Genomic DNA, 21,344 nt, shown 5'->3' with positions numbered 1-21,344 from the left:
CGCCTGGGCATTGAGTCAAACAGAACTTGGATGGCGTGTACAGGTACATCTGCCCATGCAGCTTCAACACGATACCACAGTTCATCAAGAGTAGTGAGTGGCGTATTGTGACGAGCCAGTTGCTCGGCCACCATTGACCAGATGTTTTCAATTGGTGAGAGATCTGGAGAATGTGCTGGCCGGGGCAGCAGTCGAACATTTTCTGTATCCAGAAAGGCCAGTACAGGACCTGCAACATACGGTCGTGCATTGTGCTGCTGAAAATTAGGTTTTCGCAGGGGTCGAATAAAGTGTAGAGCCACGGGTCGTAACACATCTGAAATATAACGTCCACTGTTCAAAGTCGATTCGAACAAGAGGTGACCGAGACGTGTAACCAATGGCACCCCATACCATCACGCCGGGTGATACGCCAGTATAGCGATCACGAATACACGCTTCCAATCAGCGTTCACCGCGATGTCTCCAAACACGCATGCGACCATCATGATGCTGCAAACAGAACCTGGGTTCATCCGAAAAAATGATGTTTTGCCATTCGTGCACCCCGGTTAGTCGTCGAGTACACCATCGAAGGCGCTCCTGTCTGTGATGCAGCGTCAAGGGCAACCGCAACCATGGTCTCCGAGCTGATAGTCCATGCTGCTACAAACGTCGTCGAACTGTTCGTGCAGATGGCTGTTGTCTTGCTAATGTCCCCATCTGTTGACTCAGGGATCGAGACGTGGCTGCACGATGCGTTACAGCCATGCGGGTAAGATGCCTGTCATCTCGACTGGTAGTGACACGAGGCCGATGGGATCCAACAGGGCGTTCCGTGTTAGGCTCCTAAACCCAACGATTCCATATTCTGCAAACAGTCATTGGATCTCGACCAACGCGAGTAGCAATGTCGCGATACGATAAACTGCAATCGCGATAGACTACAATCCGACCCTTATCAAAGTCGGAAACGTGATGGTACGCATTTCTCCTCCTTACGCGGGGCATCACAACAACGTTTCACTAAGCAACGCCGGTCAACTGTTGTTTGTGTACGAGAAATCGATTGGAAATTTTCCTCATGTCAGCACGTTGTAGGTGTCGCCACCGGCGCCAGACTTGTGTGAATGCTCTGAAAAGCTAATCGTTTGCATATCACAGCATCTACTTCCTGTCGGTTAAATTTCGCGTCTGTAGCACGTCATCTTCGTGGTGTAGCAATTTTAATGACCAGTAGTGTACTTATTGTATGTTGTATGGTGTTTGCCCTTTTACGTTTTGTCTTTTACTATATGAACATACGCATGTTTATCATAATATTGCTGTGTAGTGCTGTTTGCAATTATGCTCCAGTGCCATTGTCACCACTGCCGCTGGCTGTCTGTTGTTTGTCTAATTGCTCAAATGGCTCTGAGCAGTATGCGACTTAACTGCTAAGGTCATCAGTCGCCTAGAACTTAGAACTAATTAAACCTAACTAACCTAAGGACATCACACACATCCATGCCCGAGGCAGGATTCGAACCTGCGGCCGTAGCCGTCGCTCGGTTCCAGACTGTAGCGCCTAGAACCACACAGCCACTCCGGCCAGCTGTCTAATTGCGCTTTAATTTACTTTAAGAGTGCGTTTATATGCTCACTTTGTAATTTTGAGTTATTTCACTTTTTGCGATTATGTTTCTTCGGCACATTATAAGCAATGTTGCCTGTATGGTCCTTGTAATCCAAAGCCAAAATAAAAAATTAAATAGATAGAAACTCACTTGTGCGTGGAGAGGTCGACGCAGCCGGTGGGTGGGGGAGCGCCGGCCACGGTGGCGGCGGCCGCAGGGGCTACCAGCGACAGCGCATGCAGGCGTCCGGGGCGGCCCTCCTGCGGCGAGGTCCTGCGTTTGAAGCCCGGCGAGTGCAGCTTGGGGTTGGGGTTGGCGCTATGCCGGTTGCGGGACCGCCGCGAGCTGAACATCATGTTGCAGCCCTCCACCTGCAGACAACCGAGCCGAGCCGCTGAGATAATGAGTTAGTGCAGCGGGCATGTGTATATTGGCAACATAATGTACAACAGAAAATACGGTTAGCACCAAAGAAACTGGTATAGGCATGCTTATTCAAATACAGACATATCTAAATAGGCAGAATACAGGGCTGCGATCGGCAACGTCCACAAAATAAGCAAGTGCCTGGCGCAGTTGTTAGATCGGTTACCGCTGCTACAATGGCAGGTTATCAAGGTTTAAGTGAGTTTGAATGTGGTGTTAGAGTCGGCGCGGGAGCGATGGGACCCAGAATCTCTGAGGTAGAGATGAAGTGGGGATTTTCCTGTACGAACATTTCACAAATTTACCGCGAATATCCAGATTCCAGTAAAACATCAAATCTCCGACATCGCTACTGCCGGAAAAAGAACCTGCAAGAACGCGAGGAACGACGACTGAAGAGAATCGTTTTATTTGACAGAAGTGCAGCCCTTCCCCAAATTGTTGCAGATTTCAACGCTGGTACATCAGGAAGGGTCAGCGATCGGACCATTCCACGAAACAGCATCGATATGGGCCTTCGGAGCGGAAGGTCCTCCCGTATACCCTTGATGACTGCACCACACAACGCTTTACGCTTCACCTGGGCAAGTCAAGATCGACATCGCACTGTTGATGACTGGTCGGACGAGTCTCGTTTCAAATTGCATCGAGCAGATGGACGTGTACGCGTATGGAGGCAACCTCATGCATCCATGGGCCCTGCATGTCAGCAAGCTAGTGGAGACTCTGTATTGGCGAGATATGGAGCCCCTGATACGTCTAATACTACTCTCACAGGTCGCACGTACGTAAGCATCCTGTCGGATCACCCGCATCCATTCATGTCCATTGCAAATTCCAACGGAATTGGGCAATTCCAGCAGAACAATGCGACGTCCCACACGTCCAGAATTGCTACAGAGTGGCTCCAAGAACACTCCTTCTGAGATTTAACACTTCAGCTGTCCACCAAAGTCGCCAGACATGAGCATTATTGAGTATATTTGGGATGCCTCGCAACGTGCTATCCAGAAGAGATCTCCACCCTGTCGTACTCTTACGGATTTGTGGACAGCCTTTACAGGATTCATTGTGTCATTTCCCTCCAGCACTATTTCAGACATTACTCGAATCGACGCTATGTCGTGTTGCCGCAGTTTTGCATGTTCGCGGGGGCCCTACGCCATATTAGGCATATGTACCAGTTCCTTTGGCTCTTGAGTGTATATTGCTGAGTAAAATAGTGAAGCATGCAGAAAGGGGAGCGAAAACGAAATGAAACTTCACGAGTTGAGAGTATATGTGATATTATTTAGGTGATTAAAAATTGGATGAAATTTACAAAAAATTTGGCAGTACAAGGCTACTTATCTGTACGATGTTCTATCCCCTGTGACATGGATGCAGGGATTTATTCGGTTAGGAAGCTCGTCGTAAGGCCGTTTTATCGTCTCCTGAGGCAAGCTGGCCTATAGCTGTTGCTAGCAGTATTCAATACTAGCACTGGCATGACGTTGCCGTTCGAAATGGCCCCACACATGTCCTATTGGAGACAGATTTTGGGATCCTTCCGGCCACAGGAGAACCTCGGATCCAAGCAGACAGTTCATAGAGCAGTGTTCAAAAATAGCGTAACGATACCGTCACATAAGGAATTACACCTGAAGACGCAAGATGTCTGTGACGTACCGTTGAACTGTCAATGTTTCCTCAGTCAGTAGCGGTCTTGGCCTGAAGTCCCACCCGATAGATATCCACATCTTGACGTAAGGAGTAACACCCCTGTGCCTCTCCAAAGCACTGGATGAATGGGACCTCTCCCCGATGACTGCCATACTCGTCATCCAGGGTAGTCTCGAATTTAAATCCATCGCTGAACAGAGTGTGACGCCATTCATCAGCGGTCCACGCTTCGCGGTAACGGCACTTTCGCTAAGACAGGATTTTCTGTTGTGGTGTTAACGGCAGCCCAGTCACTGGAAGGTATATCTCTTGTCAAGCTGCTGCTGGTCTATGACCATTGGTGAGGCTTTACACAGAGTTTTGCGGGGAGTCAATAAAATGCTCTGCGATGGCTGGAGCAGATGTGAAGCGGCCACGATATGCCTGGTGCACAATATTTCTGTCCCCCCTTGCTGTGATCAGACGTGGTCGACTGCAATCCTGACGTCTCGTATAGTCCACCATCTAACCAGTCCAACATCAGGAGCTTATAACGCCGTCTCACACGCGTGTTCGGCATTTCCGCGTGTTTCACAGTGATGACTCGACACGTGACTCTGCTCACGCCTCTTGTGTATCCTGCCAAGCCTGGTGAGAACGTCAACACGATCAACACTGTGCACCCTGGCAGTCTTTTCTGCCTGCCACACAGAATTGCTAGTCTTCATCATTTAGGAAGCCGACGATGTTGTACAAGCGTACGAAGTTGCACTTACGTATGACCATGTCTTCTGGGTGCTTCACTTTTTTTGGAGACTGTGTGCTAGTCACTCACTTGAAAGCCGCACAGGTTCCTTTAGAGCACTGCAGATGAGTGGAACCGGTACCCGGGTCATGCCACCCCCCATCCCATGCTTAGTTCATGACAGTGAAGTGGTGTGTATGTGCTAGTCGCTTGTAGGAAATCCGTGCAGTAAGATGGATCGGTGAGGGCAGAAATGAGGTTTAATGTTTGGATTCGGCCATGACCATCCAGTGAATGAAGTGGCCTGGTTAGCGGATGGACAGTCCAACATAGCACATGGCCTACGATCGGTGGCTATAAAAAGGTCCTTAACGACGGGTATCAGAAACGAGTTGCAAGCCTTGTATATGACTATAGATGACTACGACTATAGATAGACTGAAGTATGCCATTGTTAAACCACTGCATAAAAAAGGGGATAGGTCTGATGTCACCAACTACCGCCCAATCTCTCTTCTGACTGCCTTATCCAAAATTTTTGAAAAAGTAATGTATTTTAGAGTAGCTTCACACCTTTGTAAAAATAAAGTTTTAACAAAATGTCAGTTTGGTTTCCAGAAGGGTTTTTCAACGGAAAATGCTATATATACTTTCACTAATGAAATATTAAATGCTCTGAGTAACCGGAAGTCACGCGATCAAAGGCTTTTGATAGTGTAAATCACGGAATACTTCTAGATAAGCTCAAGTACTGTGGTATGAATGGGGCAGTGCTCAAATGGTTTAAATCATACCTAACTGGAAGAGTGCAGAAAGCTGAAATAAGAAGTTCACATAATATGCAAAAAAACTGGTCATTTCTCAAACTGGGGAACAATCAAGAATGGGGTGCCGCAAGGTTCGGTCTTGGGTCCTCTGCTGTTCTTAATATATGTTAATGACTTGCCATTCTATATTCACAAAGATGCAAACCTGGTACTTTTTGCCGATGATACAAGTGTAGCTATCACACCCAACAGACAAGAATTAACTGGTGAAATTGTAAACGATGTTTTTCAGAAAATCATTAAGTGGTTCTCTGAAAATGGGCTCTCATTAAATTTTGACAAAAACACAGTATATACAGTTCCATACAGTGTATGGAATGACACCATTAATAAATATAGACTTCGATCAGAAATCGGTCGCTAAGGTAGAATATTCAAAATTTCTAGGTGTATGCATTGATGAATGGTTGAACTGGAAAAAACTAACTGAGGATCTGCTGAAACGTTTGAGTTCAGCTACTTATGCTAATTTGGCGATACATCTCAGTAAATTAGCTTGCACGCCTATTTTCATTCTCTGCTTTCGTATGGCATCATGTTCTGGGGTAATTCATCATTGAGTAAAAGAGTGTTCATTGCACAAAAGCGTGTACTCAGAATAACTGCTGGAGCTCGTCCAAGATCATCCTGCAAACACTTATTTAAAGAGCTAGAGATCTTCACTGTAGCCTCACAATATATATATATTCACTTATGAAATTTGTTATTAACAATCCGAACGAATTCAAAGATAATAGCAGTGTACATGGCTACAACACTAGGAGAAAGGATTACCTTCACTACTCAATGTTAAATCTAACTTTGGCTCAGAAGGGGGTAAATTATGCTGCCACAAAAGTCTTTGGTCACATACTTAATAGCATCAAAAGTCTGACAGATAACCATATAGTATTTAAAAGGAAATTAAAAGAATTTCTTAATGGAAACTCCTTCTACTCATTAGATCAATTTTTGGATATAGTAAATGGGTAATTTCCCCAAGACCCACAAAAAATTAAAAATATTTAGTGTCGTGTAATATTTTGTATAATGTAATATCTTATATAGACACCTTTTATTAACCTGACACGTTCCACATCGTTACGAAGTGTCGTATTCATGATCCATGGAACAAGTACTAATCTAATCTAATCTAATCAGTTAGTTGCTCTTTCATGTGCCAACGGCCTTGCCGCAGTGGTAACAACGGTTCCCATCAGATCACCGAAGTTAAACGCGGTGAGACTTGCTAAGTACTTGGGAGGGTGACCGTCCAGTCTGCCGAGCGCTGTTGGGAAGCGGGATGCACTCAGCCCTTGTGAGGCAAATTAAGGTACTGCGTGAGTGAGAAGTCGCTGCTCCGGTCACGAAAACTGACAACGGCCAGGAGAGCGGCATGCCGACCACACGCCCCTCCATATACTTATCGTCTATAGGATGAAGGTGACACGGCGGTCGGTCAGTACCGTTAGGGTCTTCCGAGACCTGTTCGGCCGGAATTTAGCTTCGTTCCTCTCTCGTTAATGGAGTACCTAGTTTCAAGGATAGATTCCTGTTAATTGGGCAACAAATAACAAAGTTCGCTGTAAATATTTAGATATCCATTATTGTATGACAAATAATAGTGTATTCATTTAGATAAAAACTAGAACGCAGCAGTTGTTTAATATAACTGACGAAGTGGAAGCTGTCTTACATTGGCCGTACTCCTGCAAATTCATCTGCCATCCATTTAGCCTGAAGAAGTATGAATAGTTTATAGCAGTTTAACAACAATTAATTATTAATTACGGAAGCTCCTTCTCTTTTGTCCTACATTCCTTGAATCGTCTCACTTGCCTGCTGTTTGGATAATATCGATTGTCGAGGAGGAGATTAGTGTTTAACCTCCTGTCGACATCGAGGTGCCGGCCGGGGTGACCGAGCGGTTCTAGGTCCTATAGTCTGGAACCGCGCAACCGCTACGGTCGCAGGTTCTAATCCTGCCTCGGGCAAGGATGTGTGTGATGTCCTTAGGTTAGTTAGGTTTCAGTAGTTCTAAGTTCTAGGGGACTTATGACCTCAGATGTTAAATGCCATAGTGCTCAGAGCCATTTGAACCATTTTGAACAACGATGTCATTAAAGGTGAGGAAGGATGGAGAAGGGTAATCGGCCGTGCCCTTTGAAAGGTACCAACCCAGCGTTTGCCTGAAGCGATTTAGGGAAATCAGGATGGCCGGGCACGGTTTTGAACAGGCGTTATCCCGAATGCGAGCCCAGTGTCCTAAACGCTGCGCCACCTCGCTCGGTGATATCGTTTGTGAAGACAGTAATATCTGTGTTTGCTGAATCTACACTCCTGGAAATTGAAATAAGAACGTGAATTCATTGTCCCAGGAAGGGGAAACTGTATTGACACATTCCTGGGGTCAGATACATCACATGATCACACTGACAGAACCACAGGCACATAGACACAGGCAACAGAGCATGCACAATGTCGGCACTAGTACAGTGTATATCCACCTTTCGCAGCAATGCAGGCTGCTATTCTCCCATGGAGACGATCGTACAGATGCTGGATGTAGTCCTGTGGAACGGCTTGCCATGCCATTTCCACCTGGCGCCTCAGTTGGACCAGCGTTCGTGCTGGACGTGCAGACCGCATGAGACGACGCTTCATCCAGTCCCAAACATGCTCAATGGGGGACAGATCCGGAAATCTTGCTGGCCAGGGTAGTTGACGTACACCTTCTAGAGCACGTTGGGTGGCACGGGATACATGCGGACGTGCATTGTCCTGTTGGAACAGCAAGTTCCCTTGCCGGTCTAGGAATGGTAGAACGATGGGTTCGATGACGGTTTGGATGTACCGTGCACTATTCAGTGTCCCCTCGACGATCACCAGTGGTGTACGGCCAGTGTAGGAGATCGCTCCCCACACCATGATGCCGGGTGTTGGCCCTGTGTGCCTCGGTCGTATGCAGTCCTGATTGTGGCGCTCACCTGCACGGCTCCAAACACGCATACGACCATCATTGGCACCAAGGCAGAAGCGACTCTCATCGCTGAAGACGACACGTCTCCATTCGTCCCTCCATTCACGCCTGTCGCGACACCACTGGAGGCGGGCTGCACGATGTTGGGGCGTGAGCGGAAGACGGCCTAACGGTGTGCGGGACCGTAGCCCAGCTTCATGGAGACGGTTGCGAATGGTCCTCGCCGATACCCCAGGAGCAACAGTGTCCCTAATTTGCTGGGAAGTGGCGGTGCGGTCCCCTACGGCACTGCGTCGGATCCTACGTTCTTGGCGTGCATCCGTGCGTCGCTGCGGTCCGGTCCCAGGGCGACGGGCACGTGCACCTTCCGCCGACCACTGGCGACAACATCGATGTACTGTGGAGACCTCACGCCCCACGTGTTGAGCAATTCGGCGGTACTTCCACCCGGCCTCCCGCATGCCCACTATACGCCCTCGCTCAAAGTCCGTCAACTGCACATACGGTTCACGTCCACGCTGTCGCGGCATGCTACCAGTGTTAAAGACTGCGATGGAGGTCCGTATGCCACGGCAAACTGGCTGACACTGACGGTGGCGGTGCACAAATGCTGCGCAGCTAGCGCCATTCGACGGCCAACACCGCGGTTCCTGGTGTGTCCGCTGTGCCGTGCGTGTGATCATTGCTTGTACAGCCCTCTCGCAGTGTCCGGAGCAAGTATGGTGGGTCTGACACACCGGTGTCAATGTGTTCTTTTTTCCATTTCCAGGAGTGTATGTTTATTCATACAGAGAATCTTTGTTTTCTCGAGGTATAGTGTTATACTCGAGCTTAGAGTTTCATCTGCAACTGAGTGGCAGCCGACAGGTGCAATGGACGAGGTACACATATGTGCCAAAACATTATGACCACAACCCACTACGCGATTCAATGCCGCCATGGACGTTGAAGCAGGTGACGCGGTAAGGGAAGTACATAACGTGGAGCAGAGGCGAATGGGGCCGCCAGTGTGGGAACCCACTGACATCAGCAACGTTGTCAATGGGAATACTGTTACGGTCCGGCTCCTGGTAACGAGCAGTTCCGAAACGGTGAAGCTGGTCGGCTGTTCACGTGCTACTGTCGTGAGCGTATACAGAAAGTGGTTGAAGGACGGCGAAACTTTAAATAGGTAATAAGGCGCTGTGCTGCCACACCTCACCATAGAACGTAGAGATGAGAGGCTTCCCGTTCTGTAAAGTCTAATAGGTGGCGATCAGTGGCGTATCTAACGGCGGAGTACAAAGCTTATGCAGGGGTAAGTGTTTAAGAGCACTCCGTTCAGCGCTCGTAATTGAATAAAAGGCTCCGCTGCAGACCCCTATGTGTTCCCATGTTGACACAACGAGAATGTGAGTTACTGTTGCAGTGGGCACGGGACCATCGAGAAGGGACTGCGGATCAACGGACATACTACCTGGTCAAATGAATTATGTTTCTATAGATGTATCAGAACCAATATCGCGTCCGGAAATGTTGTCATGCATCGGTGGATATTCACCGGGGGGGCTCTCATGGGATGTGTAGTGGTAATCGGACGGACCATACCGGCAGTGGACGACGTCAACATTATTTTGGATCAGCTGCATCCCTACATGCTTAAGATTTTCTCCGACGGCGATGGCATTTCCCGGCAGGATAACTGTCCGTGTCAAAAGGCGATAACCGCGCCACAGTAGTTTGAAGAGCGTGATATTGATATCTTTGTCACCAAACTCGCCTAATGTGAACCCAATGGAAAACATCTGGGACTGTATCAGAGACGAGCTCCATGCCCAAAAACACTGGCCTGTAATTTATGGTCACTGCTTGATCTACACGCCGACGTGCTTTGCCACATACGTTCGGAAACTATGAAGAACCTGGCATGTCTGCGCCACGCATAATCTCTGATACACTGAGTTTCAAAATTGCACAAACTCTCTATTAACCAGGTGGGCATAATGTTGGGGCACATTAGTTTGTGGCTCTACAGAGTGTAAAGTATTTAAACCTACAAACTTTGGTAGTTTGTAGGGGGCATGAAAACAAATATTTTTCCCTAATGTCATTTTTTCCTATGAGGATTATTTAAACTGGTGGAGGCCGTATTAAGCTCTTCAGTTGTTAGAGGCTGTATTACGATCTTCAGTTGTTAGAGGGCGTTTTACGCTCTTCAGTTGTAGGCAACTGCTGTCCACCAGTGTAATAGTGCATTGTCTCTGTTTACTAATGGACCGATACACTTGGACTGAGTACACCGATATGGTTGGTGCGTGCTACGTAGCGCACGACAATGGACGAGCTGCACAGCGGGTTTATCAACAACAATATCCTAATTGCTGTATCCTGCATCATACGACCTCTGTCGCTGTGTACTAACGTCTTCGTGAGACCGGGTGATTTAGCAGATTACGTGGACAGGGAGGCTGTCGCAAGGTAAGAACGCTGCAATTTGAGGAAGCTGTCTTGCAGCATGTGGAGAGGGATCCTTCAATCAGCATTCGTGTAATTGCACATAACATGGTGACGAATCAGACGAATGTAAGAACAGTTCTTCGAGAGCAATTGTTACGTCCATTTCACTTACAGCGTGTTCACAACCTGGAACCACTTGATTATCCACCCAGAGCACAGTTTTCGCAGTGCTACCTGGAACAGTGTGAAATGCATCCTACATTTCCATCCTCTGTGTTGCTTACCGATGAAGCAACATTCGGCCGTGATGGAGTCTTCAACACGTACAATTCGCATGTTTGCAGTGAGGATAACCCACATGCCGCAGTTACTAGCGCTCATAAAGTGCGGTTCTTTGTTAATGTGTGGGTCCGTGTTGTTGGGGACTGTTTAATTGGGCCGTATCTGATGCCTAGGCCATTAAATGGCAGGCACTATTACAATTTTCTCGCCAGAGCATTGCCAGAATTGCTGGAAAACGTCCCGCTCCCTACAAGATAACGCATGTGGTTCCAACATGACGGGGCGCCGGCACATTTCAGTCGTCGTGTGCGTCGATTCCTGGACCTACGGTTCACAGAATCGTGCATTGGCATAAGTTGTCCTGTACCATGGCCTGCTCGATCCGCAGATATATCCCCTCTGCACTTTTTTGTGTAGGGAGAGATGTGCAACCCTGTTTACGCAACTCCTGTTCCATCAGAAGAGAATCTGGTTACCAGGATAGTAGCAGCAGCAGGAAATATCCAGGATACTCCTGGGGTTTTTGCCTGTGTCAGACAGAACGTGATCCGACGGTGTAACCTTTGTTTACGTGTCAATGGAGGCGTTTTTGAAAATCTACTGTAATTGAAATTGCGTTGTGTTAATGTGTTGTCTCTTGGTCATAAAAAAATGGAAAAGTATTTGTTGGTTTAACTACTTTGCTGTCAGAGAAATCTTCCTCTACCGGTTTAAATACTCCTCATAGGAAAAAATGACATTAGGGAAAAATATTTGTTTTGATGTCCCCTACAACCTCCCAGAGTTTGTCGGTTTAAATACTTTTCACCCTGTGTAGGGCGCTGAATCAGGAACCAGACACGTCAACAAAAGGTTTAAGTCACGCTGTGGACAATGTAAGACGAAAATAAATAAAAATGAAAGAGAGTGGGGCTTACCGTGCACTTGTGCATCTCACGGAGATGGACCGCCGAGAAGTGGATCTTGAGCGCGCCCTTGTCACAGAAAGTCTTGAGGCAGACGTTGCACTGCACACGCTTCTTGCCCGTCACTTGGTTCACGACGGGCGTGGCCAGGTTGAAAGGCAAGTCCAGTAGACTGGAGCCCCACTTCCTCTTCGGAGAAGATGGCACTCGCCGTTTCGTGTCTTCTTCCGCTGTATGGCGCGCTCCGTTGCTGGAGTCCCTACTGAGATTCATCGCGCTTTGATAGTTTTCGACGTCGTCGTCTTCATCTCCAGAGTCGGCCAGGCAGCTGCTGCCTCTGCTCGTCTTGTCCGCTTCCGAGAATACGCTCGTGGGAGGAGACGGCCTGGATAAGGACGCCGTCGAAGTTCCGTAGCTCGTCCTCATCTGGTCTACGTCCTCCCTGTACCACTTGGGAACCTCAGCGAGCTTCGGCATGCTCAGGTTGATGAGCCCCGGCTCCTCTTGGACCGTCTGCTGCTGCAGTCGCTCCCCGTTCGCCCTCTCCATCTTACAGAAGTCCAGGGGCTGCATGTTCTGGAGCTGGTACAGTGGAGACGGGTGGGGTATGGGCAGCGCAGTCTTGCATACAGTTGCACCCGAAGGCGGGGACAGTACCTTCAGGATGGGACGCCTTTCGTAGGGTGCTCCATTCAACGAGAGTGGCAGATCGCCGGAAAACGGAGCCACAAGCAAATTTTCGTTGCTGCTTCCGCATTCGGACCGTGGTCCGATGCTTGGCTGCATGAGTTTCATCGCTAACCCTCTCGTCTCAGGAAACCCGAGAAACCTCCGCAGGACCAGCGGTTCTTCTTCGTCGCTGCATATGTGCCAGCGCTGCAGCATCTTTCCGTACTTGTCCTACAAAGAGAAATAAGAAAGAAAGGAATCAAATCTGTTTCACAGAACAGAGTAGTATTTTCTTTCAATTGTAAAAAAAAAAATTACTTTTTATATTTCTTATTAAATTTGAATCCAAAATAATTTGCCTTTGCTACTTGATAAAATGGGAGATAAGTGTAATTCTAAGGTCATCGATGTGAAAAGTTTTGGGTCCAATGTTTTGAGCTTATAGAGCAGAAAATGGTTCAAATGGCTCTAAGCACTATGGAACTTAATATCTGAGGTCATCAGTCCCCTAGAACTTAGAACTACTTAAACCTAACTAACCTAAGGACATCACACACATCCATGCCCAAGGCAGGATTCGAACCTGCGACCGTAGCGGTCGCGCAGTTCCAGACTGAAACGCCTAGAACCGCTCGGCCACTCCAGCCGGCCGCTTATAGAGCATTCATGTTGGGTTGGATACCAGCATTTTTATTTTGGAAGGGATTTAGAATGTGTGGTGTTCCTTTATTTAGAAAATCTGACAATCTTTTAATGGTGGGAGGACAGATAGGGGATAATCGAGGCGTCGTTTCCAAAGTGGAAACATACCCACTCAAGTTACTAAATGGCTCTGAGCACTATGGGACTCAACTGCTGAGGTCATTAGTCCCCTAGAACTTAGAACTAGTTAAACCTAACTAACCTAAGGACATCACAAACATCTATGCCCGAGGCAGGATTCGAACCTGCGACCGTAGCGGTCTTGCGGTTCCAGACTGCAGCGCCTTTAACCGCACGGCCACTTCGGCCGGCCACTCAAGTTACTGTACGCGTGGAAGACAGCGGACGTTGTTTAGCAGTTTCTATAGTTATAGGTTTCTTTTTAGATGCTCATTAGATGTTTGCTACTTTACGATAGAGAGTTAAGTGGAGATAATTTGTTTGTGTCAGTGACAATGGCAGGGCATCTTTTGGTGCACATACTACCGCCGTGCTTCGTATCGTTTCTTGGGTCTTGTGGACATCTGGCCATACAAGAAACAGCTTATGTACACCAATTGACTTAATAACTTCCTTTAGTGATGTGCACGTAAGAAGTAGGATGCTTAATGCGTTCTCCGCAGAAATGGACGGAGAATACTTCGTCGCGCCGCCGGTATGTTCTCTGTGTCCGTTACCGTACCGCACTTTCAGCTTGTCGTGTTTGCTTTATGCCGTCCATAATGATGACTGTGGTGGCTCAGTACTAAGTACATTTCTCATATTTAAAATGATACCCAAATCAACTCTAAATGTTGTATCCACGCACGCTGCTGGTAGACGATTTGGCTGGAGCACTACGTGGTGATACATGGCTCTCTGCCAGTGCGCATCGCCCCAGTACCACTTTCTTACATGCAGACCTCTGTAGCTGCTGAACTAGTTCTGCCTCCCATACAGACTCACGGAGCTTTCCGGAAGAGATGGAGACCTGCGTCATCTGCAGTGTGAGACGATATGGGAGCACATCCTAGGGTAGTATCTACAGGGTGTTTCAAAAATGACCGGTATATTTGAAACGGCAATAAAAACTAAACGAGAAGCGATAGAAATACACCGTTTGTTGCAATATGCTTGGGACAACAGTACATTTTCAGGCGGACAAACTTTCGAAATTACAGTAGTTACAATTTTCAACAACAGATGGCGCTGCAAGTGATGTGAAAGATATAGAAGACAACGCAGTCTGTGGGTGCGCCATTCTGTACGTCGTCTTTCTGCTGTAAGCGTGTGCTGTTCACAACGTGCAAGTGTGCTGCAGACAACATGGTTTATTTCTTAGAACAGAGGATTTTTCTGGTGTTGGAATTCCACCGCCTAGAACACAGTGTTGTTGCAACAAGACGAAGTTTTCAACGGAGGTTTAATGTAACCAAAGGACCGAAAAGCGATACAATAAAGGATCTGTTCGAAAAATTTCAACGGACTGGGAACGTGACGGATGAACGTGCTGGAAAGGTAGGGCAACCGCGTACGGCAACCACAGAGGGCAACGCGCAGCTAGTGCAGCAGGTGATCCGACAGCGGCCTCGGGTTTCCGTTCGCCGTATTGCAGCTGCGGTCCAAATGACGCCAACGTCCACGTATCGTCTCATGCGCCAGAGTTTACACCTCTATCCATACAAAATTCAAACGCGGCAACCCCTCAGCGCCGCTACCATTGCTGCACGAGAGGCATTCGCTAACGATATAGTGCACAGGATTGATGACGGCGATATGCATGTGGGCAGCATTTGGTTTACTGACGAAGCTTATTTTTACCTGGACGGCTTCGTCAATAAACAGAACTGGCGCATATGGGAAACCGAAAAGCCCCATGTTGCAGTCCCATCGTCCCTGCATCCTCAAAAAGTATTGGTCTGGGCCGCCATTTCTTCCAAAGGAATCATTGGCCCATTTTTCAGATCCGAAACGATTACTGCATCACGCTATCTGGACATTCTTCGTGAATTTGTGGCGGTACAAACTGCCTTAGACGACACTGCGAACACCTCGTGGTTTATGCAAGATGGTGCCCGGACACATCGCACGGCCGACGTCTTTAATTTCCTGAATGAATATTTCGATGATCGTGTGATTGCTTTGGGCTATCCGAAACATACAGGAGGCGGCGTGGATTGGCCTCCCTATTCGCCAGACATGAACCCCTGTGACTTCTTTCTGTGGGGACACTTGAAAGACCAGGTGTACCGCCAGAATCCAGAAACAATTGAACAGCTGAAGCAGTACATCTCATCTGCATGTGAAGCCATTCCGCCAGACACGTTGTCAAAGGTTTCGGGTAATTTCATTCAGAGACTACGCCATATTATTGCTACGCATGGTGGATATGTGGAAAATATCGTACTATAGAGTTTCCCAGACCGCAGCGCCATCTGTTGTTGAAAATTGTAACTACTGTAATTTCGAAAGTTTGTCTGCCTGAAAATGTACTGTTGTCCCAAGCATATTGCAACAAACGGTGTATTTCTATCGCTGCTCGTTTAGTTTTTATTGCCGTTTCAAATATACCGGTCATTTTTGAAACACCCTGTAAATATGACTGAAGTTACATACTGATTTCTCTAGATATCTTGTCAGTTTTTCTGTTTTTAAATTTGTACTCAAGTCTCTGTTTCTTTCTATTCAGATGCTTCTGGCGATGTTAACGTAGTACAAAACAGCTTATTAAAGTAAAGGATTATTCAACAGCTGCTGCGTTTTGTTTAACGAGAGCGAATAATTACAGCTGTAGTTTCCCACAAAATAAAATGTGGTGAATGACTACAGGATGTTTGAATGTTTTTAAAATTGTAGTCAGCCACTTTTTGGCTGCGATAGAGCAAATTCAGTTTTTTTTAAAATTAGTTAAGTCGTCCAATGCGTAGAGTAATGAGGTATAACAGTGATGCAAATGAAACCAGTTCAAGCGTTTGTGAAAATAATAGTCAATGAATTATCCACATCTTCTGACGTGTCTGACGTGACATAGTCGAAGGTTTGATAAACTGATTGAATATATGGGGAAAAAAGTCCCTAAGTTGTGCTAAAAGTGAATAGTGAATAATGACACCTTTGATTTTAAAATACTTCGCCGAGATGCAGTTGCAAAATCATATTTTGATATTGCAAAGAAAATCGTGAGATGTACACTCTCCGTGTATGAAAGGTAGTTATTCCGATTGCTTGAAACTGACCCTAAAATAAATTAACGTGGAAAACTTTTAATTAAAAATTTAGCTGCTAACATAGTAACCAGCGATTTTCAGATTTTTGGATGAGTGTCAGATATAATATCATCGTGGGCTGTTTGAGGAAGGAACAAAAACAACACCATATTACGACTACTTCTAACGGTATTAACAAATGTGTGATTACTTCGAGTGAACAATATAGAAAAAGATTTCCTTTCTTAACGTATTCTTCCTTAAATGAAGCTACCCTGCAAATATTTACGTCATTTATGATATACTCTCAGAAAGAATTAAAATTAGAAGTTGTGCAGGAGACAGTCTGTCCATAAACTATGATTTTTATCAGCGTTTAATATATCAAAGACGGACCAGTTTCACCACAAGGCGTACAGCGTATGATGACGTAACTGTAGAGTAGACTGGGACCCTCATTTTCAGTTGTCTTGTTGAATGGGCTTGGCTTCCGATTGAACTCTTTTATCCTTAGTGTGACTGACTGACTGACTATGCTATATTAAAGAAACAGACGCTTTTATTGGGCACGAAATTTTGATCTCTTACTTTTATTAGACACAAAATTTTGATCTGTTTGTGCCACATACTCTTCATAGGAGATCCACTCTTCGTGGGAGTGAGATGGGCGTCTTGACACGCTCATGAAACATGTACAGTTTTTCAGTTTCCTGAGGTATTAAAAGGTCAAATAGACTTCGTTTTATGGTCTTTTTTTAACCCTTTCGTGGGCAAAATTAATCAGCAGTTTTTTTAATGAATGGAGAGCAGATAGTAGTTAACAGATAGCTATATTTATCATACAGAATATCAAATTTGCTCCAACTGTGAAAGTGAGGTTACACAACAAGGTGGGAAGTATTCTTCCCACTGCCCTTCCTTGGAGTTAAGTGACAAAAACAACTTTTTCAATATATGTCATATTTATTTGATAAGTTTACTTCTCTTGTTACAATGATTGTTCACAATTACTTCCCATGAAATTTTTTGAAACATGGGTCTTTGCAAAGTGGTACTTGACAATTTGTACAAACACAGCGAGTGCTCTTGTTCGCAGCTTTGGTACTACAATGACGGCACGTCCAGTAGGTTTCTCCTAAAATGGGTTGATGCTCCCCTACAGCCACATGACGAAAATCTTCAGGTACTTTACCCCTTTTTGCCAGAAAGACAGGTTTTTGTCCACACCTTTTTTGGAATGAGAAGCCAGCGATCAATTGTCTGGCTAGATGGATCCTGTATGTGAGCTGATCATGCTGTCCACTTTCTCTTTTACTTATTTTCCACAGGACAAAACTGTTCACTGCAGCAACGTCAACCAGGAAATAAAATATTCTGTGCCACCATTTTACAGAATGTCTGCCAAAAGCCTACCTTTCTCGTAATTGATCAAACTTATCGACACCACCCATTATTTTGTTGTATTCTGTCACAAGGTCGGGACAAGAAATCTTTGTACTAGTACCATTCTTGTTTTTCCTTTTCATTGTGGCTGTTTCACATGGGTCATGAATTGAGGACAGGAAAGTGACTGGACTGTTATCCATCCATTTTACTGCAGAAATGGCTACTTTTGATCCAAACTGGAATTCTCCACGTTCCAATTTTACGTTTTCCTTCATAAATTTGGGTAAATCAAAAGTATTTACCATATACTATAGCTTTGAAGAAAAAAATCACAGAAGTCACGCAAACAGCACTGAAAGGCTCCCCTACAGAGCAACACTCAGCTATACAATGCCTCTGCGCGAAGCTACAGCAAAAACGGCGGGAACATCCGATTGGAAGTAGTAGCCTATACTGTTTACTAGGTGATAGCACCGTACAGAGGTGGGAACTGTGATTCCCACGGGACTAGGAGCGAGTTCATTGTAGTGGGAAGCATGTTTCCCACGGCTCACGAAAGGGTTAAGTGATGAGCGGAAGAGTGTTTACCTGTAGCATGTATCCTCTGGCGTAGTCCTCTAGCGTCCACCCGAAGCCGGCGAGCAGGTGGAGGACCTCGTCCCTGGAGAAGCCGGACAGCAGGCGGTCCAGCAGGATCTTGAGCCGGATGGTGAGAGCCTGGTATCCCAGCAGCACGGCGCCACACACCTCCTCCACCGTCGCCGTCGCCGACAGGGCCGCTGCAACACACCGCCGAGCCGATCAAGATGCTGCTGCAGGCACCAGCACAGCACGAGCAGCGGCTACTGTACAGTGCCAACCTGTCTTTCAGATTCCGTTCCTGCGTTTCATAATTATTATTGCAAGCAGCCTACTGGCGATTGTATAGTCTACCAGTTAGGTCCTTTTCAGAGCGGAAAATAGGTACGTCCTTAGCAATCACGCATAACCGCTCGCACGTCGAAACAACCCTACCTAGGGAAACGCGGAGAAAGCTGCCACTGTAAGGGCAATTCAGTTTTCACCAAACTATGCTTTTCAATAGAAACTTACCTACTACACTTTACCGGGTGATCAAAAAGTCAGTATAAATGCATGTTGACGTTACCTGAAAAAGCGCTTTTAAGGAAGCTGTATTATCAGAATGGGGAATGTGCTAGTTCAGCGTACGATCCTATCGCCGTAGGAAGAGGTTTCGAACGGGTAAAGGTCCATTGATAAATGCAGCTGTGGCGAGAATGATTTCTAAGTTCGAAGCCACGGTTTGTTTAGACGTTGAGCCCCGTAGTGGCCGACCGAGCACAAGGCGTAATGCTGCTGAGACAGTTGAGGAAGAAATGGAGACTTTAGCGGGTTCGCCTACGCACGGGGAACTCAGCGCTCGTGCAGTCGCACGTCGCACCGGCATTCCAAACACTGCTGTTTTGTAGGCACTGAGGCATACCCTCCGATGCTATCCGTACAAAATCCATCGGCATCATGAACTGTTGCCTGGCGATTTAGTGAAGCGGAGGGCATTTGCGGTGTGGGCGTTTCAAAAGATGGCGGGAGATGGCGATTGGTTGAGTAACGTGTTGTGGACCGACAAAGCTCATTTCACGCTCCGAGGGTAGTCCGCCGCTTGTGGTCTCGCGGTAGCGTTCTCGCTTCCCGAGCACGGGGTCCCGGGTTCGATTCCCGGCGGGGTCAGGGATTTTCACCTGCCTCTAGATGACTGGGTGTTTGTGTTGTCCTCATCATTTCATCATCATCCAGGAAAGTGGCGAAATTGGACTGCGCAAAGGTTGGGAAATTGTACGGGCGCTGATAACCGCGCTGTTGAGCGCCCCACAAACCAAACATCATCATCATCATCACGCTCCGAGGGTCTGTCAGCGTCCACAACTGCAGAATTTGGGCTACCGAAAATCCTAGAACTGCCGTGGAAATTCCATTGCACGATGAGAAAGTCACGGTATGGGTTGGATTTGACACATCTACTGTTATCGGGCCTTTTTTCTTCGAGGAAATGCGTGATTCTGGTTTTGTAACTACTACCGTGACGGGTGAGAGGTAGGCCGATATGTTATGGAATTGTATCATCCCCAGCCTGGCTGATAAACACCTGCCGGAACGTACGATGTTTATACAGGATGGCGCTCTACCCCATATTACTAGACGCATGAAAGATCCCTTGCGCGCGTCGTTTGGTGATGATCGTGTGCTCAGCCGCCACTTTCGTCATGCTTGGCCTTCTAGGTCCCCAGACCTCAGTCCGTGCGATTATTGGCTTTGGGGTTACCTGAAGTCGCAAGTGTATCGTGATCGACCGACATCTCTAGGGATGCTGAAAGACAACATCCGACGCCGATGCCTCCCCAATGCTCCGGACATGCTTTACAGTGCTGTTCACAACTTTATTCCTCGACTACAGCTATTGTTGAGGAATGATGGTGGACATATTGAGCATTTCCTGTAAAGAACATCATCTTTGCTTTGTGTTACTTTGTTATGCTGATTATTGCTATTCTGATCAGATGAAGCGCCATCTTTCCGACGTTTTTTGAACTTTTGTATTTTTTGGGTTCTAATAAGACCCTATGTCATTCCAAGCATGTGTGTCAATTTGTACCTCTATATCTACATTATTCCGTGATTTATTCAGTTTTCAAGTTTATACTGACTTTTTGATCACCCGGTACATACTACAAGGTATCAAACTGAATATTTGTAAGTGAAAACAAATATAATATATAGGAGCTACATGTATTTTTCTGATGGCTTACGAAGTGCCATTTTCCTGGGGGTAATGTGGTCAGTTCCATCGCAGTAGGCTCTCATGTTTGTTGTGGTGATATTCAGACGTACTTTCTGGGCATCTTGATGTCATACATAGTATCTGAATCAATACAAAGCGTCAGTCGGATTTTTGCATTAGGCCAAATATAATATAACGGAGATGGTTTAAGATTATATAAAGTAATTCATGAGATAGAATGAAAGGTGATAGTTTTTTATGTAAAAGGGGTTTGAAGCTAATCCGAGCTGAAGTATTAATCGTGGTATTTGAAGTAAAGTAACCCGTACGAGGGAAAACAACTTGCGCACTTTTGCCGACGAGTAATATAGCCACTTTTCCCGACTGGATACCATGCCGGCATTAGTAGTTTACAGATGAAACTATCAAATACAGTCACACAACCAGGAACTATATTTGTTAGTCAAAAGACTCTGTTGAAACACTGATACGGTAAAAAAATACCACTCTAAATATAAGTGAGGCAATAAGACTGGTATAAATTACTTACATCAGACGACTGAAAGTAAGGGAAGTTTTCACTAAAATATGACGGAACAAACTTCCTGCGTCAAACTCACTGACAGCTGTGGCGGTGTGTATTAGAACTAGTCCGACCGCTTCCCAGCAGGCAGCAGCACTGTTCAGGACAAATAAATATGCAGTGGCCACTTTTACTGCTCTTTACCCCATGTTTCTCCAAAGTCATCGTCACAAGTCACAGAAATACTCAAGACAGAAAATACAAGTAATCCGCTGAATTACAGATCC

At 46.3% G+C, this 21,344-nt stretch overlaps 1 protein-coding gene across 1 annotated transcript in view; it reads right to left on the bottom strand.

The window, feature by feature from the left end:
- The window catches only part of LOC126095168 (zinc finger protein basonuclin-2-like), a 330,566-nt gene that overhangs the window by 18,658 nt on the left and 290,564 nt on the right, over positions 1-21,344 (bottom strand). Inside the window, exons 4-6 of the mRNA XM_049909896.1 lie at positions 18,347-18,537; positions 11,829-12,716; positions 1,746-1,966 (exon numbers count right to left, since the gene is read on the bottom strand). Of these exons, the coding sequence (XP_049765853.1) occupies positions 1,746-1,966; positions 11,829-12,716; positions 18,347-18,537 (1,300 nt within the window). The remainder of the gene's footprint in view (positions 1-1,745; positions 1,967-11,828; positions 12,717-18,346; positions 18,538-21,344) is intronic.

The sequence above is a fragment of the Schistocerca cancellata genome, chromosome 8 (assembly GCF_023864275.1).
Source record: "Schistocerca cancellata isolate TAMUIC-IGC-003103 chromosome 8, iqSchCanc2.1, whole genome shotgun sequence".
Lineage (NCBI taxonomy): Eukaryota > Metazoa > Arthropoda > Insecta > Orthoptera > Acrididae > Schistocerca > Schistocerca cancellata.
This window is presented reverse-complemented; position numbering and strand designations above follow the sequence as displayed.